Here is a 17138-nt window from a genome sequence, read left to right as displayed (position 1 = left end):
TGGTTTCCCTCTGCACTCCGTGCTGGCACTGACGTATGAGTGAGCTCGCCAAACAGACTCTGCCCCGTCCCCGCAGCCCTGCCGGTGCTCTGCTGCCCGCTCCGCGGCCGAGGATGGAGCTGTGACCGGACGCCCAGCCCTGGCGCAGCAGATGGAAGGGAAAACCTCTCCGGTAAGGCCTGGGGAGGCTCCTCCAGCTCTGCACCCGGCCGGGAATAGCATGAGGTGCTCGGTGGCCTTTAAGGTTTCGCTTTCTTTGGGGTTTTGCGGAGGACCTGGTTTCCCTCTTCGCTCTCTGGGGCATTTCTGTTGGAGCAGCCTGTTGCTGCCTGCTGGGAGAAGGAGCCGGGGTGAGCTGCCCATCGGGGCTGTCCTCGGACACCGGCTCTGCCACCCGTCCAGGCATGGGCAGGAGGACCGTGGCCAGCATCTCCCAGCAGTGCTCCAGGCTTAACTGGTGTGAACCCCATGCTGGCAAAGGGGGCACCAGTAGTGCTCATTGATGCTGCTTTTCCGTGCTGGAGGGACCCACAGCTCCAGTGGATTTGCAAACAACATCGGGGGAGGCTCGCGGGCCGAACACGGCGCCGGCGGGAGCTTGCGCTGCTTGCTGTGTGCAGGGATGCTGCAGGAGCACCGGCGGCAGCCAGGTGTTCCCGAGCCCTCCGTCACTCGGCACCTTCTTATTGCTGCCTCCCTGCTATGGCGGCGAGGCCGGTGCCTCCCGCCGGTGCTTCTGTACAGCTAACGTGTGCAGGCTGCCCCGGCTCGGCCCCGCACCGCAGGTGGCTCTCCCTCGCCGCACTCCCGCGGCTGTTTTCCTTGCTCTCCTTAGGGGTGGAACAGGCCTGCTCAGCCCTCCGGCCCCGCTGGGGCGCAGCGAGCGTCCCGTCATGGGCAAAACATCCCCAGCCGGGCACCAGGCTCAGCCTGCCTGGGCGAGGCTGCCGTAATTACCCGGCCGCGCGCTGCCGGCTGTGCCGGCGACGGCAGGTGTGTGGTTATCCGGCCATCACGGGGCAGATCGGGCTTGGGGAAAGCAAGGCTGGCTGTAACAGCCGCCGGGTTCCTGCCCTTGCTCTCCCGGGGCCTCACGCCCAGCGAGGAGCGAGGGCGGAGAGCAGAGAGCGGGCTCTCGCCGGATCCGGACCGCCCCGGGGAGCCTGCCCATGCTCCATCCCTAGGGAAGGAGCTGCCGCCGGTCCCCTGCCGGGGCCGGGGCACCTGCCTGCCCGCCCCCAGTGCCACGTTGCGGTGCGATTCTAGCCCGGGGCGATGCCGCAAGCCGGCAGCGGCACCTCGTCCCTGCGAGAGCCGGGCTGGGATGTGGATGTGTGCGTATGGAGAAAATTACCTAATACTGGGCATCCCCACTGGGCCACCCTGACTTTGTTGCTTGGATTAAATGGGCCATTAGGAGCCCGTCCTAGGTACCTCCCTGCGTTCGGTAACTGGAGGAGAGTCACCTCTTCCCGTGCCTCAGTTTACCCATCCGAGGAATGGGGCGAGCAGCGATTACTCATCCCTGGGAACATTTGGTGATCTCTGCCAGAAGGGTGCCTCTGGCCCCTCCGCCTGGCATCTGGCAGCCCTGTCCTGGCCGGATCGGACTGACTCAATCGACACAGCATGTCGTCTCCACTTGCAAAACATCCCTGCGTGGTTCGGGATTTCACTTCCCTGCACGTTGGCCCTTTACAACATCCAGGTGTGCGCAGCGGCTTCCCGCAGCCCCTGCCCGAGTCCGTCCTTGCAGCCCCGCAGGCTTTCCCAGCCCCTGCCGCAAGGGCAGCGAGGCCACGGCGGTCCAGGCGCCGGCCAGCGAGCCCGGGGATGCCGCGGGATCGCTGCCAGGGTCTCTCCCTTCCCTGGGAGGCCCGGCCAGGCCACAGCTCCGCTGCAGCACACAGGCCAGGGCAGGGGTCAGGACTAAGCTGTCGCTGAGTGAACGGAGGCTTTTATGGGCTGGGGAGCGTTTTGTTCCCAGTGAGCCAGCAGACAATGCTGCGGTTGTCAGTTTGCTGAATTAAGCTGCTGCGGGAAATCAGCACTCCCCAGACAGGTGCAGGAGCCAGGTCCCCGCTCCCCTGCCCCGAACAACAGGGCTCTGCAGTAGCAAAGAGCAGTTGTGAGAGCTCAGGGCTGCTGAGCTCAGCTGGGAAAGATGAAGACGATCTGTTTAGGCAGCTGCTTCCAGCTGATTTAAAACCAGGTTGCCTGCAGACCCTCCTGATGCTCTCTGACTTTTCCAGCGGCTCTTGCTTAGACGACTCCCAAGACTTTCTGCTCCTCTTGCTCCGAGACACTGCTTGACCTCAGGTCCTGTTGCAACAGCGGCAGGTGTTGTCTAGCTTCCGCTCTCCCTCCCACTCAGAAACTGTGGGCAATTGCTGAGTTACTTCCTATGCCTCTCTCCCCATCGTGCACGGGTCCCCAACCCGGCCCTGGATCGCCTTTCCCTTGGGGAGCTGCTCTCTCTGGGCATGGATTTGGTGAAGCTCCTCCTTGGGCCAGGAGCCACACTGGAGGTCTGTACGGAGGGTGCGTGGTAGCTCGGGTGTGAGTCTGGGGTACTATGAGAAGGGGATGGACTTCTCTAGTGTTGGTACCTGTGGCCTAGGTCCTTTTCCCAGCTCTGTTCAGAGCCTCAAAGCAGAGGCGAGTAAAGCATGCCCAGGGTGGCGGTTATGCTTGTAAAAGCCCTTCGAAGGGTCTGTCCTGCAAGCAGCCACAGCCCAGTCCTGCTGCAAGCAGCCTGGCCCGGGGCCAGCTGCAGGGTGAGCAGAGCTGGGCTGCCTGGCAGCAGCCGCCAAGCCCCCTGCTAACTTCCCCGTCCCCGCTCTGCTGCGGGAGGCCTGGCTGCTCTGCGGCGCTCGCTGAGGCGCTCTCTGCGCCGGGGCGCAGAAATGTGCTTCGGGTGCTCCACGCTGACACGTGTGACTCCTAGGCTGCAGCCCACGACAGCGCTCTCGCAGCCAGTGGAACATTTGCAGAGAGGACGTCAGAGAAATGGCTCAAACCGCAGTTGCGCTCGTGAGATAGGCGGTGCTGAGAGGTTTGACTTTTATTCAAAAGCCAGAAAGGCTGAGGAAATGTCTTGTGGCCAGAAGTTATAGTTCACTGTCATCTGGGTAACGCACACTCCTCAACAGAAAGACCAAGGCTGTAAAGGCTCTGCTCCTTGTTCTCTGCTCCAGTATGTACAGAACAGTAACCAGTTATGCAAAAAAAAAAAAAAAACAAAAAAAACTTTAGACTTTTAAGGAAATAAGCAGCTAATATTACACCTAACTGTAAAAAAGGGGTGTATGTTTCCTGTTAAGGGAACAATAAGAGCAACTTATTAATTATATGTAGTGCACTCACACGTTACTTTGAAAAGTGTACAGCCTGGGGATGGAGATGCTCAAGTGTCCAGCAGCACTGACTTACTGGTGAAGCTGGGCTGCGTTATCCAGTAGAGTGGAAAAGCTCATCCTTTACAGCATTGCTGTTCTGCTGATCTGATAACATAAAAGTGAGCTTGCGACGGGAGGGTCTCTGGCGTCGGCCCCTTCCTTTGTTTGTGCAAGGCAGCAGCACAGGAGCTGCTGCAGCCCTGGCCTTCCTGCTGGTCAGGTATGCGCTCTAGCAGCGGGTGCTAAGGCGACCCACGGCTGTCTTACTGCGCAGTCACGCAGTACTTCCTGCGCTAACTTGAATCATGGCAATGCAAGTGCTCAGAATAATTAGAGAACAACAGCGCCGGGCCACTCTCCAGCCCCGTGTTATCGCAGGCAGCCCAGGACAGCGCTGCCAGCTCAGCCGCCCTGCACAGAGCGCACCGGAGCGCCCCGTTTTCTGCAGCACCTTGGTGAGCCCGTGCTGATGCACGCCCCGAGCACAGCCGCCTGGGCCTTGCGCCTGCCACCGCCGCGAAATGCCAGCATAGGGAAAAGTAGGGGTCGCCTGCAGGCTAAGCAACCCACGGCTTGCTCCTCACCTTTGGGGAAGGCTGCGGAGCGGAAACTCCCCACGTCCCTCCCCGGGCACGTAGGCGGCTGGTGAGCTGCTCGCCTCTCTTGACGTTAGCAGGGAGCTGCCCAGGAGGTGGCTCTCGCCAGCTAGTAGGCACTAGCGGTGTCTGTGCCAAGGCACCTGGCACTAGCGGTGTCTGTGCCAAGGCACCTGCGGGCGAGCAGCCCAGCGGCCGTGGGAGATCCCTGCCGCGCCGGCAGCGGGGGCTCCGCGCAGCCGGGTCTGGCTGGGAAGCGCCCCGTGGGCTGTCTCTCCGGGTGCTGCCCGGGGTGGCCGCCTCTCCGCGGGCACCCCCGCTGCAGGATGCCTCTCCCCCCTCCCGGGGGTCACAGCTGCTGGGGTCCTGCCGTCCCCGTCCGTGGCCGGAGCAGGGAGGCCGCAGCAGAGCCGTGCGTGGCCGTGCTGGGGAGCGGTGACTCACGGGATAATGCCCAGGAAGTGACACCACTGCATTGCGAGAGGGCACAGCCGTGTTTGTAAAGCATGAGCCTGAGCAGGCTCCCGACGTGCTCATTAGGGATCTCGGGATCCCAGGTTGCAGCAGGAAAGGCGAGGGCACAGCAGACATTGGAGGGGGGGGGAATGCGGCTGGAAGGGGGGAGGTTAGTGGCAGCATCGGGGCTCTTGCAGCTCTCTTCCTGCACCTCCCACTGTTTCTGTAGTCCCTCCTGCTTCCGAGATCCATGCGCTGGCCCGAATGCTTCTTGCCGGCATGAGAGGAAGAAGGGAAATCTTCTGCTTTTGGGGAAACGTTACCTGTAGCAGCTACAGGGCCGAAAAAAAGCCGCAGACTTCCAGAGGGGCGTGTTTAAGGCCATCTCCCGATGGGCACTATCAGTCCCCGGGAACGCGGGCTGTGAGGCCTGCGCTCCCGAGCCGGCTGCGCCCCGCTGCCCACGGGCGAGGGTGCCCGCCGGGGTCCCCGTGTCCCTCCCTTCTGCGCGACACCAATTACATCATGTGCAAGCCGGGCCTTTGCAGCTCCTTAGCGCATAGCGTTTGACTTAATCCGGCGAGATCGCCTTTGCTGCGGGCTGTGCCTACCTGCGTAAGAGCGGGTCGCGCCGGAGGCCCCGTGGGCGCTCGGCGCCGCCCGGGGAGCTGCAGGCCTGAGAGCTGTGTCCCGGCGAGGGACGAGGACTCGGCGAGGCGGCGCGCCGAGCACCGCGCGAGGACGCGGCACGGGCCCGTCCGCCGCTGCCGCGGGCTGCCTGAAGGCGTGCTCTGCAGCCTCTGAGCCGTGCAGTCCTTCCTGACTGCTCAGAAGGTGCTCCAGCTTTTACAGAGGAAATCGTGGTGGCAGAGAAAACGGCACGTGCTGTGGGCTTTACGCACAGGTCATCTCTGAAGGAAAGCTAGGGGCTCTCACTTATGCAGCTGATTGATTGCAGCTGAAAAAGTGCTTGGTAAAGAGAAGGTCTTGAGAAAAGGAAATAAATATTCTTCTGCAAAATCACAGATTGGGGTGACATAACTGCTGAACAGCATTCCAGGGTGCAGGACGTTTCAGGGCCTGGAAAACACTGATTATTAAGTATTACTAAATAACAATTGGAAATTGCACTGTATTTTCCAAATGGCTAATTAAAGATAGATGCATAAATTGGGGCACTAGCGCCGCGGAACTGGGCCGCGGCGTGACTGACCCGATGCCAAAGACATGGCTGCTTGCTCTCATTAGAGTGATCAGTTTGGAAAATTTGGCCAGCAGCCTCGAAAAGGGGAAAACTCGATGGCAAAGATGCTCTGTGTTTTCCTCTCTCCCAGAAGGGGTCTGGCTCGGACTTTGCTTTGTGGGAAGGGGCACCCCAGCACTGTCTCTGCATGCAGTTCGTGGTGCTGTGGGTCAATATGCACCAGCAGCAAAGGTTGGGCATCTGGGGGAGCCGAACCCTGCGTTGCCCTTGCCTATGGTGGCTGTCTGCGAGCAGCCCCCGGGCTTCCAGGGGGTCGCTGCTAGTAACCGTCCCCTTTGCTTGCAGCACTCTGCATCACCCAGCAGCGCCCCGTCCAGCCTCCATGCCCTGCCAGCAAGCAGCATCTTCACTGCCCGGCCCGTGCAGCCTCGAGAAAGCGTCCTGGGGATCAGCTTCAAGCCCTACAGCCCGGAGCCCGGCCCAGGCCCAGCCCCTTGCGCGGCCTGTGAGAGCACAGGTAAGGCGACGGCGCTGAGCGCAACCCCAGCCGCGGTGGCCTCTGTCCTCGCTGGACCCAGCGGCAGATTGCCGCTGCCTTGGCTGGAGGCTGGCGCTTTCCCTGGGGGGCGAGGGAGGGCAGAGCGACGGCGGCAGGGCTGGGGCTGCCGCAGGGCTCTCGGGGCCTCGGAGGAGCCGGAGGGGAGCGGGGCGGTCTGCACGCCCCGGGCAGGGCTGTCCCCCCGACCCTGCCTCTGCCCTGCCGCCAGGGTCCTCCATGTTCAGAGCTCCCTGCATAAGCCAGAGGCGGCTTGCGCTCATCTTCTGCATCTCCGTCCTGATCGTGCTGCTCGTCGCCCTCATCTTGCTGTGTGAGTCCCCGTCCTACTCTGTCAACGCTCTCAGGAAGCACTCCGGAGGCACGGGGAAGATGGACCGTGAGAGCGGGCAGCCGTGGGCTTCCTCTTCCCGCTTTCTGAGTTTTCCTGACATCTGGTGGACAGCCGGGAATGGGCTCTCTGGAGGAGCGGAGAGGGGCTGCCTGGCTCCGCATGGTCCTGGGTGGGGGGCGCTGAGGGCAGCGCCGCACTTTCCCTGGCCCGGGGGTGACTGTGTGCGCGCCGCGCACGGCTGGCCAGCACCCACGCGTGCTGCTCCCCTTGAGCTGGGGCGGGCGGCAGGCAGGAGCTGCCCACGAGAGGGGTCCGTAGGACAGAAAAGGCGTTGTCTGGGCTCAGACTGTGAAGGATCATCCCAATGCCTGGTAACAAGCTAGCTGCCCATTTCCCATTGTCAGCTGCTGTATCTGGGGGATGGAAGCATTTTGCAGGCTGAATACGCTGTTCTGCAGGAGCGAGTTAGGTGTGGGTGCACCGAGAAAGGCTCGCAGCAGTGGAGCTGCACGCGGCTGTGCAGGATTTGGGGGGACGGTGAGGGCTGGCCAGACCCTCCTCTCCCCTGGCTGTAGCACGTCTGGCCAGGCCTGGGCCAGAGGAGCCGCCTCCGCACGAGGCAGGGCCTCACCGGGGCGCCCGCTTGCTTCCAGTTCTGTTCTGGCGGTCGCAGACCGGCATCGTGTACAAGGAGCCCGCCGAGAGCTGCAAGGACAGCCCCGTGCGCTGCGACGGCGTCGCCGACTGCTCCCAGCGCAGCGACGAGCTGGGCTGCGGTAAGGGCGGCGGAGAGCGGGGCGGCGCGGGGGCCGGGGAGCCCCGCTCCTGGGTGCTGGGCACCCACTCGCCCGCCACTCCCTCCGGCAGTGCGGTTCGGCTCGGACCAGTCCTTGCTCCACATCTACTCCAGCAGCGAGAGCCAGTGGCTGCCGGTGTGCAGCAGCGCCTGGGACGACTCCTTCTCCAGGAAGACCTGCCGGCAGCTGGGGTTTCGGAAGTAATTCCCTGGGGGCGGGCAGGTCCCCGCGGCCCCGTGCCCTGCCGAAACCCCGGCTCGGGGCGCTCGGCGGCTGGCGCGCGGCGGGCTTTGCTCTGGCCCTCCTTCCCTGGCCTAAGGCTTGGTCAGCTGTGCTCCATCCCCAGCCTTGGGGCTTTCCCAGGGGAGGCTGGCTTAAAACGAGCAGCCTCTTCCCGAAGGCAGGGTGGTGGTGGCGGCTCGGGGCCCGGCGAGGAGGGGTCCTCAGGCTCCTCTTCCCTCTCTCCTCCCAGCGCGTCGCAGACTGCGTACATCCCCCTGCACGTCTCCGGCAAGAGCCTCAGCGTGACCGACGAGCAGGCCACCATCCAGCAGAGCCTCAACAGGTACCGGGGCAGCGTCGCCGCCCTGGCGCCGGCCCCCTGCCCTCGTGCCGCTGGCCTCGCGCTCACTCTGTGTCTCCCCCTCTTCCCCTGCAGCTCCCACTGCCCCACGGGAAAGTACGTCTCCCTGCGATGCACAAGTAAGGGGATAGCTGGCAGGGCCCGGCAACGAGGGCGGGCACAGCTGCAAAGCACTCGGGAGCTTTTTGCTGCCGCCGCTTTGCAAAGCGTTGGGCGAACGGGACCTTTGCCAGCGAAGCTTTCTGAGCAGCGCAGGACGACAAAGATCACGTTCCCACGGTCTCCACCGGCAGCCGCGGACGTACCGAGCGCTGCTGGCGGCCGCGGGAGGCAGGCACGTGCCGTGCGGCTCTTCGCTCCGCGTTGCCCCCCCTGAGCCCCTCTCTCCCCTCCAGGCTGCGGGCAGAGGATTTCTGGCCGGATCATTGGAGGGAAAGAAACTTCCGCCAGCAAATGGCCCTGGCAAGTCAGCGTGCAGTACGGGCCGATCCACATCTGCGGCGGCACCATCATCGACGCGCAGTGGGTGCTCACCGCAGCCCACTGCTTCTTCATGTGAGAGAAGGGGCCGTCGGGCCGCCAGCCCGGGGCGCAGGCTGCAGCCAGCAGCGCTCGCCGTCCCTGCCGGGCCTCGCCGGCTCCGCGCTGCACCTCTCAGCCCTGCCTCCCTTCACCCCTGCCTCCCCAGGAACAGCATGAAGATCCTCGACGACTGGAGGGTGTACGGCGGCATCTCGGACCTGAAGCAGCACTCGGAGGGCGTCCCCGTCTCCCAGGTCATCATCAACTCCAACTACAGCGACGACCACGACGACTACGACATCGCTCTCATGAAGCTCTCCAGGCCGCTGGCGCTCTCCGGTGCGGCCTCTCTGCCCCGCTCCCTCCGAGCGGCCCCGCGGGCTGGCTGGGCTGGGGATGGTGCTTGGGGGCAGCAGGGGACGGGCAGGGGAAGAGGCTGGCGATGTGGGTCACGGAGCGGCCGAGCAGCTCCCTGCAGCCGGGGCGTTTGCCCGCCGGCGGAGCCGCCGCGTCAGCCGGTCAGGAGCGAGCCCGGCGGCAGGGCGCTGGACGGGCAGCCGGCGGCGGCGCGGTGGGGGCAAGCCGCGGCGGGGAGCCGGCCGGGCCCGCCGGAGGGGCGCGTTGCCCGCAGCCTGCGCTCCTCCCTGGCTGCTCGCCCGTGAGTCACTTGTCTCCGGGCCGGGTCTCCCGCAGCCCAGGTTCGCCCAGCCTGCCTGCCCATGTACGGCCAGCGCTTCCAGACCGGCAGGTCCTGCTACATCACCGGCTTTGGGAAGACGAGGGAAAACGAAGGTGAGGGACAAGGCCGGCTCCGCTGGAGCGCGGGGACACGCACGGGGAGCCTGCGCGCCTGGGCTTGGACTGTGCTGTGGTCCCTGCTGCGTTTGAGGGGGCCGTTCCCCGTCAAACTCGCCGCAAGACCCCCCCTGCTCTGCAGCTCGGCAAAAAACAAGAGCTGGCCGCGTCGCGCAGCGGCGTGCCGTGGTGCCGGCAGCGGAGGGGCGGCGGGGGCTCACCGCTCCTCCCGCCTTGCAGATAACACCTCCCCGAAGCTGCGGGAGGCCGAGGTGAAGCTCATCGACTACAAGGTGTGCAACAGCGACAAGGTGTACGAGGGCTACCTGACGCCGCGCATGATGTGCGCCGGGTACCTGCAGGGCGGCAAGGACGCGTGCCAGGTGAGCCGGGGGGCCGCGGTCGCCGCCGGGGCCGCGGGGGCGCAGCCGCCCCTGCCCTCACCGCGCCGCCCCTGCGCGCCAGGGCGACAGCGGGGGGCCCCTGGTCTGCGAGGACGGCGGGCGCTGGTACGTGGCCGGCGTGACCAGCTGGGGCACGGGCTGCGGCCAGAAGAACAAGCCCGGGGTGTACACGCGCGTGACGAAGCTCCTCAGCTGGATATACAGCAAGATGGAGGTGAGGCGGGCCGGCGCGCCGGGGAGGGCCGGGGCTGCCCGCCGGCGGCACCCGGGCGTCTCACCCGCGCCGCCTGCTCTCTCCCCTCCGCAGAGCGAGAACGACTGAGGCCGGCGGGCGCCCCGCTCCCGCCAGCGGGGCCCTCCCGGCCGGCCCGTGGCCGGGGCAGAGCGCGGCCCGCCGAGGCCCCCACCCGCCCTCTCTGGCCCGCGCGCCCGCCCGGGGCCCGGCTCGGGATGGAGGGCGCCTCCGAACCGCGCCGGCCCGGCCCAGTGCGAGGAAGGGGTCCGGCGGCAGCGGCGGCGCTGCCACGAGCCTTCCCGGTGGGAGCGGGGCCGCTGGCGCTGCCGGGGGGCAGCCCGCGGAGCCCCGGCCTGGCCTCTCGGCGCTGTGCGAGCTCGGCCTTGCGGAGAGACGTGCCCTGACGGGGTGTCACGCGAGTGCTGGCCGGCAGCAGGGGGGCACCGTCGCGGGGCCGGCGGCGCTGCGGGGGAGAAGGAGGAGCAGGACGCCGCGGGCCGGGCAGCCGCCCGCTTGGCAGGCAGCAGGGCTGAGCACCGCGGGCGCCGCTTGCAGGAGGGGAGCTGAGCTGGCACGGGGCCCGCGGCCGCCCCGGCGGCGGCGGCGGCAGAGCCCAGCTGTCCTCGCCCTCGAGGCCGTGCACGCCGCTTTCCCAGGGCCAGCCGCCCCGCGGGCGCCCTGCGCCCAGTTGCAGCCTCCTCTGGGCAGAGCAGCGGCCGCGCTGGCGTTTGCAGCGGGGAAGGGGGAAAGAGCAGCCTCGGACTGACAGAGGCACCTATTTGCGTGTTTTCCTGGGCTCGCCCGAGCGCCGGCTGCCGGGACGGCGTGCCGCCGGCGCAGGTTTGGCGGCGGTGCCGGCAGGACCGTGGGCTCGGGGCAGCCGGGCCGGGGGCGAGGGAGAGCCCGCGGCGCGGGAGATGCGCGCGCTGGCGGCGGGAGGGCCCCGTGCGCCTGTTGGATGGACGGAGACGAGCCGCCCCTCGGCGGGGGCCGTGCAGCGCGGGAGGGGGGCCTGCGAGCCCGGCTGGCGGGCTCTGCTCTCAATAAACGTTTCTGTAGCGCTCCACGTAGAGACGGCTCTTTCGGATGTCGCCCTGGGGCAGAACGGCGCGCAGGAGCTGGGCCCGGCAGGCGGGCCGGGGCCGAGCCCGGGACCCCCGCGGCAGGGGCGGCAGGAGGGGGAGCGCGGTGGGCGGGCCGCTCGCCCGGGGGGCGGCGGTGTGCAAGTCCCACGGGTGCAGGCCGCGAAGCAGCACGAGCGCCTCTGCGGCGAGGGCCGCGCAGCCCGTGCGGTACCCCCGCGCGGCGAGGGGCCGCGTCGGTGGGGCGATGCGAGGGCAAACGCCGACCGCCGAGTTCGGGCTCGGCGCCGCCCCTCCTGCCCAGGCGCTGGAGACCCCCGCTCCCAGAAGGATGGGGCCCCTGGACTGCCCGTGGGACGGGGGTTAGCCTGCGTTGCATACAGCCGGGCCGGGGGGCGGCGAGCCCTCGGGGCAGCCTCCCGTGAGCACCTCGCCGATTGCCACCCCCCAGCACGCTGGCACGGCGGAGCTGCAGGAGTCACCTGCAGTTCACAGAGGAGCAGTTCGCGTGGTGTGTGGGCTGCCGCAGGCCATCTCCTCCACAACGCCCGGGAGGACCCTGCAGCTTCTCAGAAGTTACTGTGTGCCGTGGAAAAGGTTATCTGTGGGCAGCGAGCTGCGGTTTGGTTTTGAATTTTGGGATAACAGAGCTAGTCTGGCTATATGTGTGCAGAAAGCACCTACCTCCCCCTTGGAGCGAGAGCAGGCCCCAGCGCTCAAGGTGGTGCTTGGCAGCAGCTCTTGACTTGCACCGAAACAATAAGTGTTGTTACTTTTTGGGAAACACTGAGTCAGCCTGACCTCAAGAAGCTTTTAAAAGACGCAACGCAGAAGCCTCCCCGAGCTTGCTGCAAGCCTCCTTTGAAGGCACTGTGCACAGAGGCCAAGGGAGGGGTTTCATTTTACTTTATAATGTTTTTGCTGCCATGAGAGTTTAGGGTAATAACCTGCTGCTTGCAAGTAGCAAGGAGGGAGAGGGACATTGCTTTCGAAGCTGCTCTGCAAAGAAATGCAGCTGCCCCGTCAGGCCCCTGTCGTACCTGGGCTTGAAGCTGCTAGGGGATGTGGGATTAGCGGTGGCAGCAGGAGCGGGGCCGAGCGTGCAGGGGCTGTACACCCCGAGCTGCGCTGCGGTGATCCGCCGGCCAGCGCTGCGTTTCCAAGCAGACAGGTGCACGGGCTGCACGCTCTCCCTGGCCTTGGGAGCGAGCCCCAGGTGCGGCAGGACACGCAGCTGGACACGGCCAGGGGGCTGCAACCGGGCAGGGCACAGAGTCAAGTGTCCTGCTGGGCTGGGGAAGTGCTGAGTTAAACTGGAAGCTTTGCTGGGGCCTGACACAGCTGGGCTGTTAAAATAACATTGAAAACCATTTCTAAAAATAGAAATGTGAAAAAGGCCCAGGATTAGACCTGCTGTGACAGCCCTGGTGTGCCGGGGGTGCGAGGTGGAGCTGGCAGCCTGAGAACGGCAGGCAGGCGCTGCCGCGCCCCGGCGCTGCCGCCCTGCTCGCGCATTTGCTTGGGGCTCCAGCACCCCCAGTTAGAAGGGCTCCAGCGCTTTCCCAGCAAGCCCACAACCTGCAGGCGCACTGGCACCCAGGAAACACAGCACGGCGTAACGAATGCTCTTCCTCCCATGTTTCTTGGTCACAAACCTTATAACCGACCGTCCTGCATGCGAAGGAGGGAAGGCAACAGGTTTTTGGACAAACAAAAGCAGCTGATGCGGGGTAAGGGCAGGGTCCCCCTGTTCCTCTTTTGGTTTACATGGGCCTCATGCAATCATGAATTCAATGGGCCTGAAGGGATGGACCCAGCTTGCGCTGTCCAAAGGCTCTCTGGGATCTCTGCGGTTCTGCTCGTAAGCGTCTCCAGGCGCACCACGGAGCAGCGGCTCGGACCCTCTTATTGCTCTCTGGGATGGCAGGCTGGAGAAACAAGTCTTTTAAAAAAGAATAAAACAGAAATGGGAACCTGAGGAGAGATGATCTTGCTGGAGCGATGTTCCTGGTAACGGAGCCACTGCTGTGGCTTTCGCCTCCTCCGAGGTTATTGCTTACTGAAACAGCCTCTCAAAGCAGACAAATGGTTTCAGTCCCTAATACGAATTTAATTTGTTTCTTCTAAAACTGACATCCAGCGGTCTCTCCTCCCCGGCTTGCAGAAAAGGATGCTGTGTTTTCCCAGGAGCTGGAGTTCTCTAACCCGATTAGGAGCGATTAGTTTCTCGGGCCGGCGGCTCTGGAAACTCCACGGAGACAAAGCAGAGGGGTCGGACGCAGCTTCGGCCCCGCTGCTCAAGCGCTCGCGCGCGGGTGCTGCTCTCTGGTCCTCGGCGGGCGGCAGCGGAGGGTGCGTGCCCGCCCGGCCCCAAGGAGCCTCTGTGCTGTGAAAATCATCAGGCAGTGTTTCCAGGGAAGAGAGGTTACAACAACACGGTCTGACAGGCACCATATGAGTTACCAGCAGTTAGGGGTGTTTTCCCCCAACTCTCCTTTTATAGCTCTTTGTCCTGCTGCATCAAAACCGGTTTGTTTGTACAGCTTGGGAGATGACGTTCCTCTATAAAAATGTTCTTCCCATAGTTCCACACTGGTTCCCTTCCGCGGTCAGTAACATCACCACTTGGCACTGGTATCCGCTGAACTTCGTAGGGAACGGATCGGGCCTGATGCGAGGAGACTTTACTGGGTTAAAAGCAGCCACGTGGCCGTGCCCAGCTTTCCCTTTTGTCACGGCTACGTTTTCCCTGCCCCGACCAGCTAGCTGGAGCTGTGCCTGCAGGTCTGCTCCAGCCCTCGGCCAACCGCGGTTATGTTTTCACACTGCAGCAACTTGCTTTATTAGGAGGCCCTGGAACGTGCTTGCCTGCTCCCAGCACCGGGGCTAAAATTAGCAGAGGCTCTGCTGGAAAAACACGCGGCGTCGAGGGCTGGGGCGGGCTGCGCAGGAGCCCGGAGCCGTGCTGCGTGGACGGGGCCGACGGATGGCGAGGGGCGCCCGGAGAGGCGCTGTGGGGGACCGCAGGCGAGCCTCTGGTCGAGGCCGCGGGGCAAGGATGCCGTGCAAAAGCTGGGCAAATAAAAACATTTCTAAAGCAAGGAAAATCTGAAGGGAGGCTCAGCAGTGCTGAGGCTCCGTCACTCACGGCTAAATAGAGAAACAGCAGGACCCAGCTCCCAAGCCCCGGCGTCCTGCCCCCCTCGGCAGCCCTCGTCTCGCTGTCTCTTGACCTATCTCACGGCCGCGAGCCTGCCCTCTGCCCCGGCTCCAGCTGCATGCAAAACAGCAGCCCCGCCGCTCATAGCTTTGCCTGCCTGCCACTTCCATCTGAGAGCTGGGAAAATGGCCAAAACCTCCAAGAAAGATCATAAAATTGGAGGGAAACGTTTAGGAGAACGAGTCCTCCTCCTCCCACGAGGCTGCCGTGCTCACCAGCGGCACGCACAACCGCAGGCTGACGGCGGCCCCGCTTCGCCCCCGCGCCCCAAGGCCACGTGCGCCGAGACGAAAGCACGGCCCGGCCGAAGGTCCCGGCCCCGCTCCCGCTGACACCAACAGCGAGAGGCGGTCACCCCAGCCCCTTCCCTAGCATCAGGCAGCGTAGCCTGCCGGCCTGCTTACACCGGCAGAAGACATGGCCCAAATTCCCCAGAAAATAAACCGGCGCTCCTTGAAGTTGTCTCCAGCAGCAACGGAGAATGCGTTTGCTCTTAGCAGCTAGAGGAGCTGCTTCCTCTCGGTGGGAGCAGCATCGCAGACCCCTCGCTGCTTCTGTGCACGGTCTGCTCTGCATTTACCTGAACTAGCACAGAAAGGAGTCTATGGTGCCAATTTTTTTGAATTCCAGTTGCATCGTGCAGTGCCTTGCAAATCTGTGAACAGAGGAGCTAAAGGAGGGATAAAAGGTAGGCTATCCGCCGCCGCGGGAGCGCAGCCCGCCAGCACGTCCCAGCAGCTGCCTTCGCGGGAACTATTTGTCTCTGCTTCCCCAGACCCACCACACCAGAGGCGATCCCCAGCGCACAATTACGCATCGAGATATTTTACTGCGTGCCCGGCGAGCACTGGGTAAGGTCAGAGGAGCCCAAAACCTGATTAGAAGTGCTTGGTGCCTGCCTCGCTTACTGCAGGGTAGCTGACGGCCTTGTCGTGTTATCCCTTGGCATTAAAAAGACTTGACGTTGTCCAGCGCCTCTGTGTTGGTCTGTATGTCTTGACTCATCTGATAAATTGCCTTGAAATGCCAGTGCTGTTTTATTTTCTTCTTCTGTTTTACTGGAAACTGGGAAATGAATGTACAATGCCATTAGGCTACAATATGCCGTTTTTGTCTGAGAAGCTGATTTCCATCCAAGATGCATTTGAGTGATTAGGGGATGAAACATCTCAGCGGTGGCAGAGTTGCCGAGGTGTTTTTTCATGAAGAAATGGCTCTCCAGGGCAGCAGCAGGAGCCGAGCAGACCCGGTGCCCTGGCCTGGCTGGAACGGGAGCGGCGCCCAGCAGCGTCCGTCACTCAGCTCCCACTGCAGCCACGTTTTGTGCGCCGCTGCCGTCCATCTGACACCCTGCCACAGCCTGGGAGAAGCTCTGGGCTTGCACAGATGTCACGGAGCGGTTTTAGCCCTGTCATTTTCCAGGGGGCGTGTGACAGGGAGGGAGACAGACCTGATTCTCTCACTAGCAGCACTGCCAAGTAGGCCCTAAGTGGGAATTACAGGAAACCTTGATTACAGTCTTCCATGTTTCTCATCTCTTTCCTGGGGATTTGGCAACCCAGAGATTTCTCTTCCCTTTGCTTCAGTGCTTTGCACAGATCTGCAGAGTTCAAGACGAGCGGGGCTCTGGCAAGCCCCAGATTACTGCCCTCCTGCTGCAGACACGCAGGGCCAGCCAGGCCTGCCGGAGAGGCTGTGGCCAGAGCCGGACCCAGGCTTCGGTTTCTGCTGCGGCGGTGACCAGCACCCCCCAGCCGCAAGCAGCTCGCCAGGCACAGGCATGACCCCCCGGGATCGCACTGGGTCCCTCCCTCCCGGATCTTGCTCCTCCGAGCACGCCCAGCTGTGCAGCGGGACTAAACTGGCCGCTCGCCACCAGCCTCCGCCGCGGGACGGTCATTCTCGGCAGCGGGCTGGGGGATGGAGCTCGCAGCCTTTGGCGCTGTCTGGGGTACGCGCTGCTCCCTGCCTCGCTCGGCGCACAGCCCGGAGCGGGTGTTTCTCCGCGGGCCGGGGGGGGCCAGCGAAGGCGGCAGGCGCTGAGCACGCCGCACTACCCCCGGGCAGGCGCTACCCCGGCGGCGGCGGCGGCCCCGGCCCCGGCTGCGGCTCCGGCTCGCCCCCGCGGGCGGCCCCCGGCGGCGCCGCCCCGCTCCGCCCCGCTCCGCCTCCCGCCGCCTCCCGCCGCCTCCCGCGCCCCTTTGTGCGGCAGCCCCGCTCCGCGCACACGCCGCTCCCGCCCCCCGGCCCGGCCCGGCCCGGCCCGGCCCGGCCCCGCGAGCTCAGGTGGGTCCGACGGCCGCGGCCGCTGCGGCGGCGCCGGGCGGGGAGGGCGCGGTGCGGTGCGGCAGCGGCCGGCTCGGGGCGCGCCCGGCCCCGGACGCCCAGCTCCGCCTCGGGGGTGTCCGGCGGCTCGGCGGGGCCCGGCCCCGGGGTGCCCGGCTCCAGGACACCCAGGGCGCCTGACACCGGGGTGACCGGCTCCAGGATGACGGGGTGCTCATGCCCTGGGTGCCCAGCTTGAGCATGCCCGGGGTGCCCGGCTCTTGGGTGCCTGGCTCCAGGATGCCCAGCCCCAGTGGTCCGTCCTGCTGGGGTGTGGTGGGGCCTAATGGTGTCAGCGCCCGGCGCTGCCAGGGAGGCTGCCCGGGCACAGCTTGGCCCCCAGCCCGGGGGCATCACCCAGCTCCTGGGGTGCTTGCATCCCCGGCAGTGACAGCTGCCATGGCAACGCTGGGTACCATGGTTTCCCCTCTTCCTGCCGTTGCCTAGATACGAGCCCCTGTGCTGGGGGGAAAGGATGCTCTGATTGCCCAGTAGTTCCCCTCTGGAGACCACTGTGGCGGCCCAGGGAGCAGATCTGGGAGCTGTGTGTAGAGCTCAGGCTCGCTTCGGCCTCCCAGGATAATCCCCAGGCTGCAGCATGGGTCAGTTTCAAAGAAAAGGGAGGTAATTG

General features: G+C 64.7%; 1 protein-coding gene across 4 annotated transcripts; it reads left to right on the top strand.

The window, feature by feature from the left end:
* The first annotated feature begins 77 nt into the window (after positions 1 to 77).
* Positions 78 to 15140, top strand: TMPRSS13 (transmembrane serine protease 13). 4 transcript variants are annotated; one of them, XM_068916839.1, is made up of 14 exons: positions 2406 to 2528; positions 6000 to 6171; positions 6422 to 6523; positions 7198 to 7320; positions 7412 to 7541; positions 7814 to 7906; positions 8000 to 8043; positions 8320 to 8479; positions 8613 to 8785; positions 9140 to 9238; positions 9482 to 9624; positions 9707 to 9859; positions 14813 to 14870; positions 14958 to 15140. In XM_068916839.1, exons 1-14 carry the CDS (start codon positions 2484 to 2486, stop codon positions 15035 to 15037), a joined length of 1575 nt encoding a protein of 524 aa, XP_068772940.1. In that variant the 5' UTR covers positions 2406 to 2483; the 3' UTR covers positions 15038 to 15140. The 4 variants fall into 4 exon arrangements, with proteins under 4 accessions (XP_068772939.1, XP_068772940.1, XP_068772938.1 ...); XM_068916838.1 differs by lacking the exon at positions 2406 to 2528 and adding an exon at positions 78 to 172 and having other exon boundaries at positions 14813 to 15140; XM_068916837.1 differs by having other exon boundaries at positions 14813 to 15140.
* The last annotated feature ends 1998 nt before the right edge of the window (positions 15141 to 17138 follow it).

The sequence above is a fragment of the Struthio camelus genome, chromosome 22 (assembly GCF_040807025.1).
Source record: "Struthio camelus isolate bStrCam1 chromosome 22, bStrCam1.hap1, whole genome shotgun sequence".
Taxonomy (NCBI): domain Eukaryota; kingdom Metazoa; phylum Chordata; class Aves; order Struthioniformes; family Struthionidae; genus Struthio; species Struthio camelus.
Note: the sequence above shows the minus strand (reverse complement) of the source record. Positions and strands in the feature narration are given on the sequence as shown.

Bases quoted from the DNA above. Each gene is read 5' to 3' on its own strand.
- TMPRSS13 (XM_068916837.1), top strand. From the start codon at position 2,484: ATGGATTTGGTGAAGCTCCTCCTTGGGCCAGGAGCCACACTGGAG. The intron at 7,542-7,813 runs GTAATTCCCTGG...CTCTCCTCCCAG, and splicing joins CGGCAGCTGGGGTTTCGGAA to CGCGTCGCAGACTGCGTACA. The intron at 9,239-9,481 runs GTGAGGGACAAG...CCCGCCTTGCAG, and splicing joins GAAGACGAGGGAAAACGAAG to ATAACACCTCCCCGAAGCTG.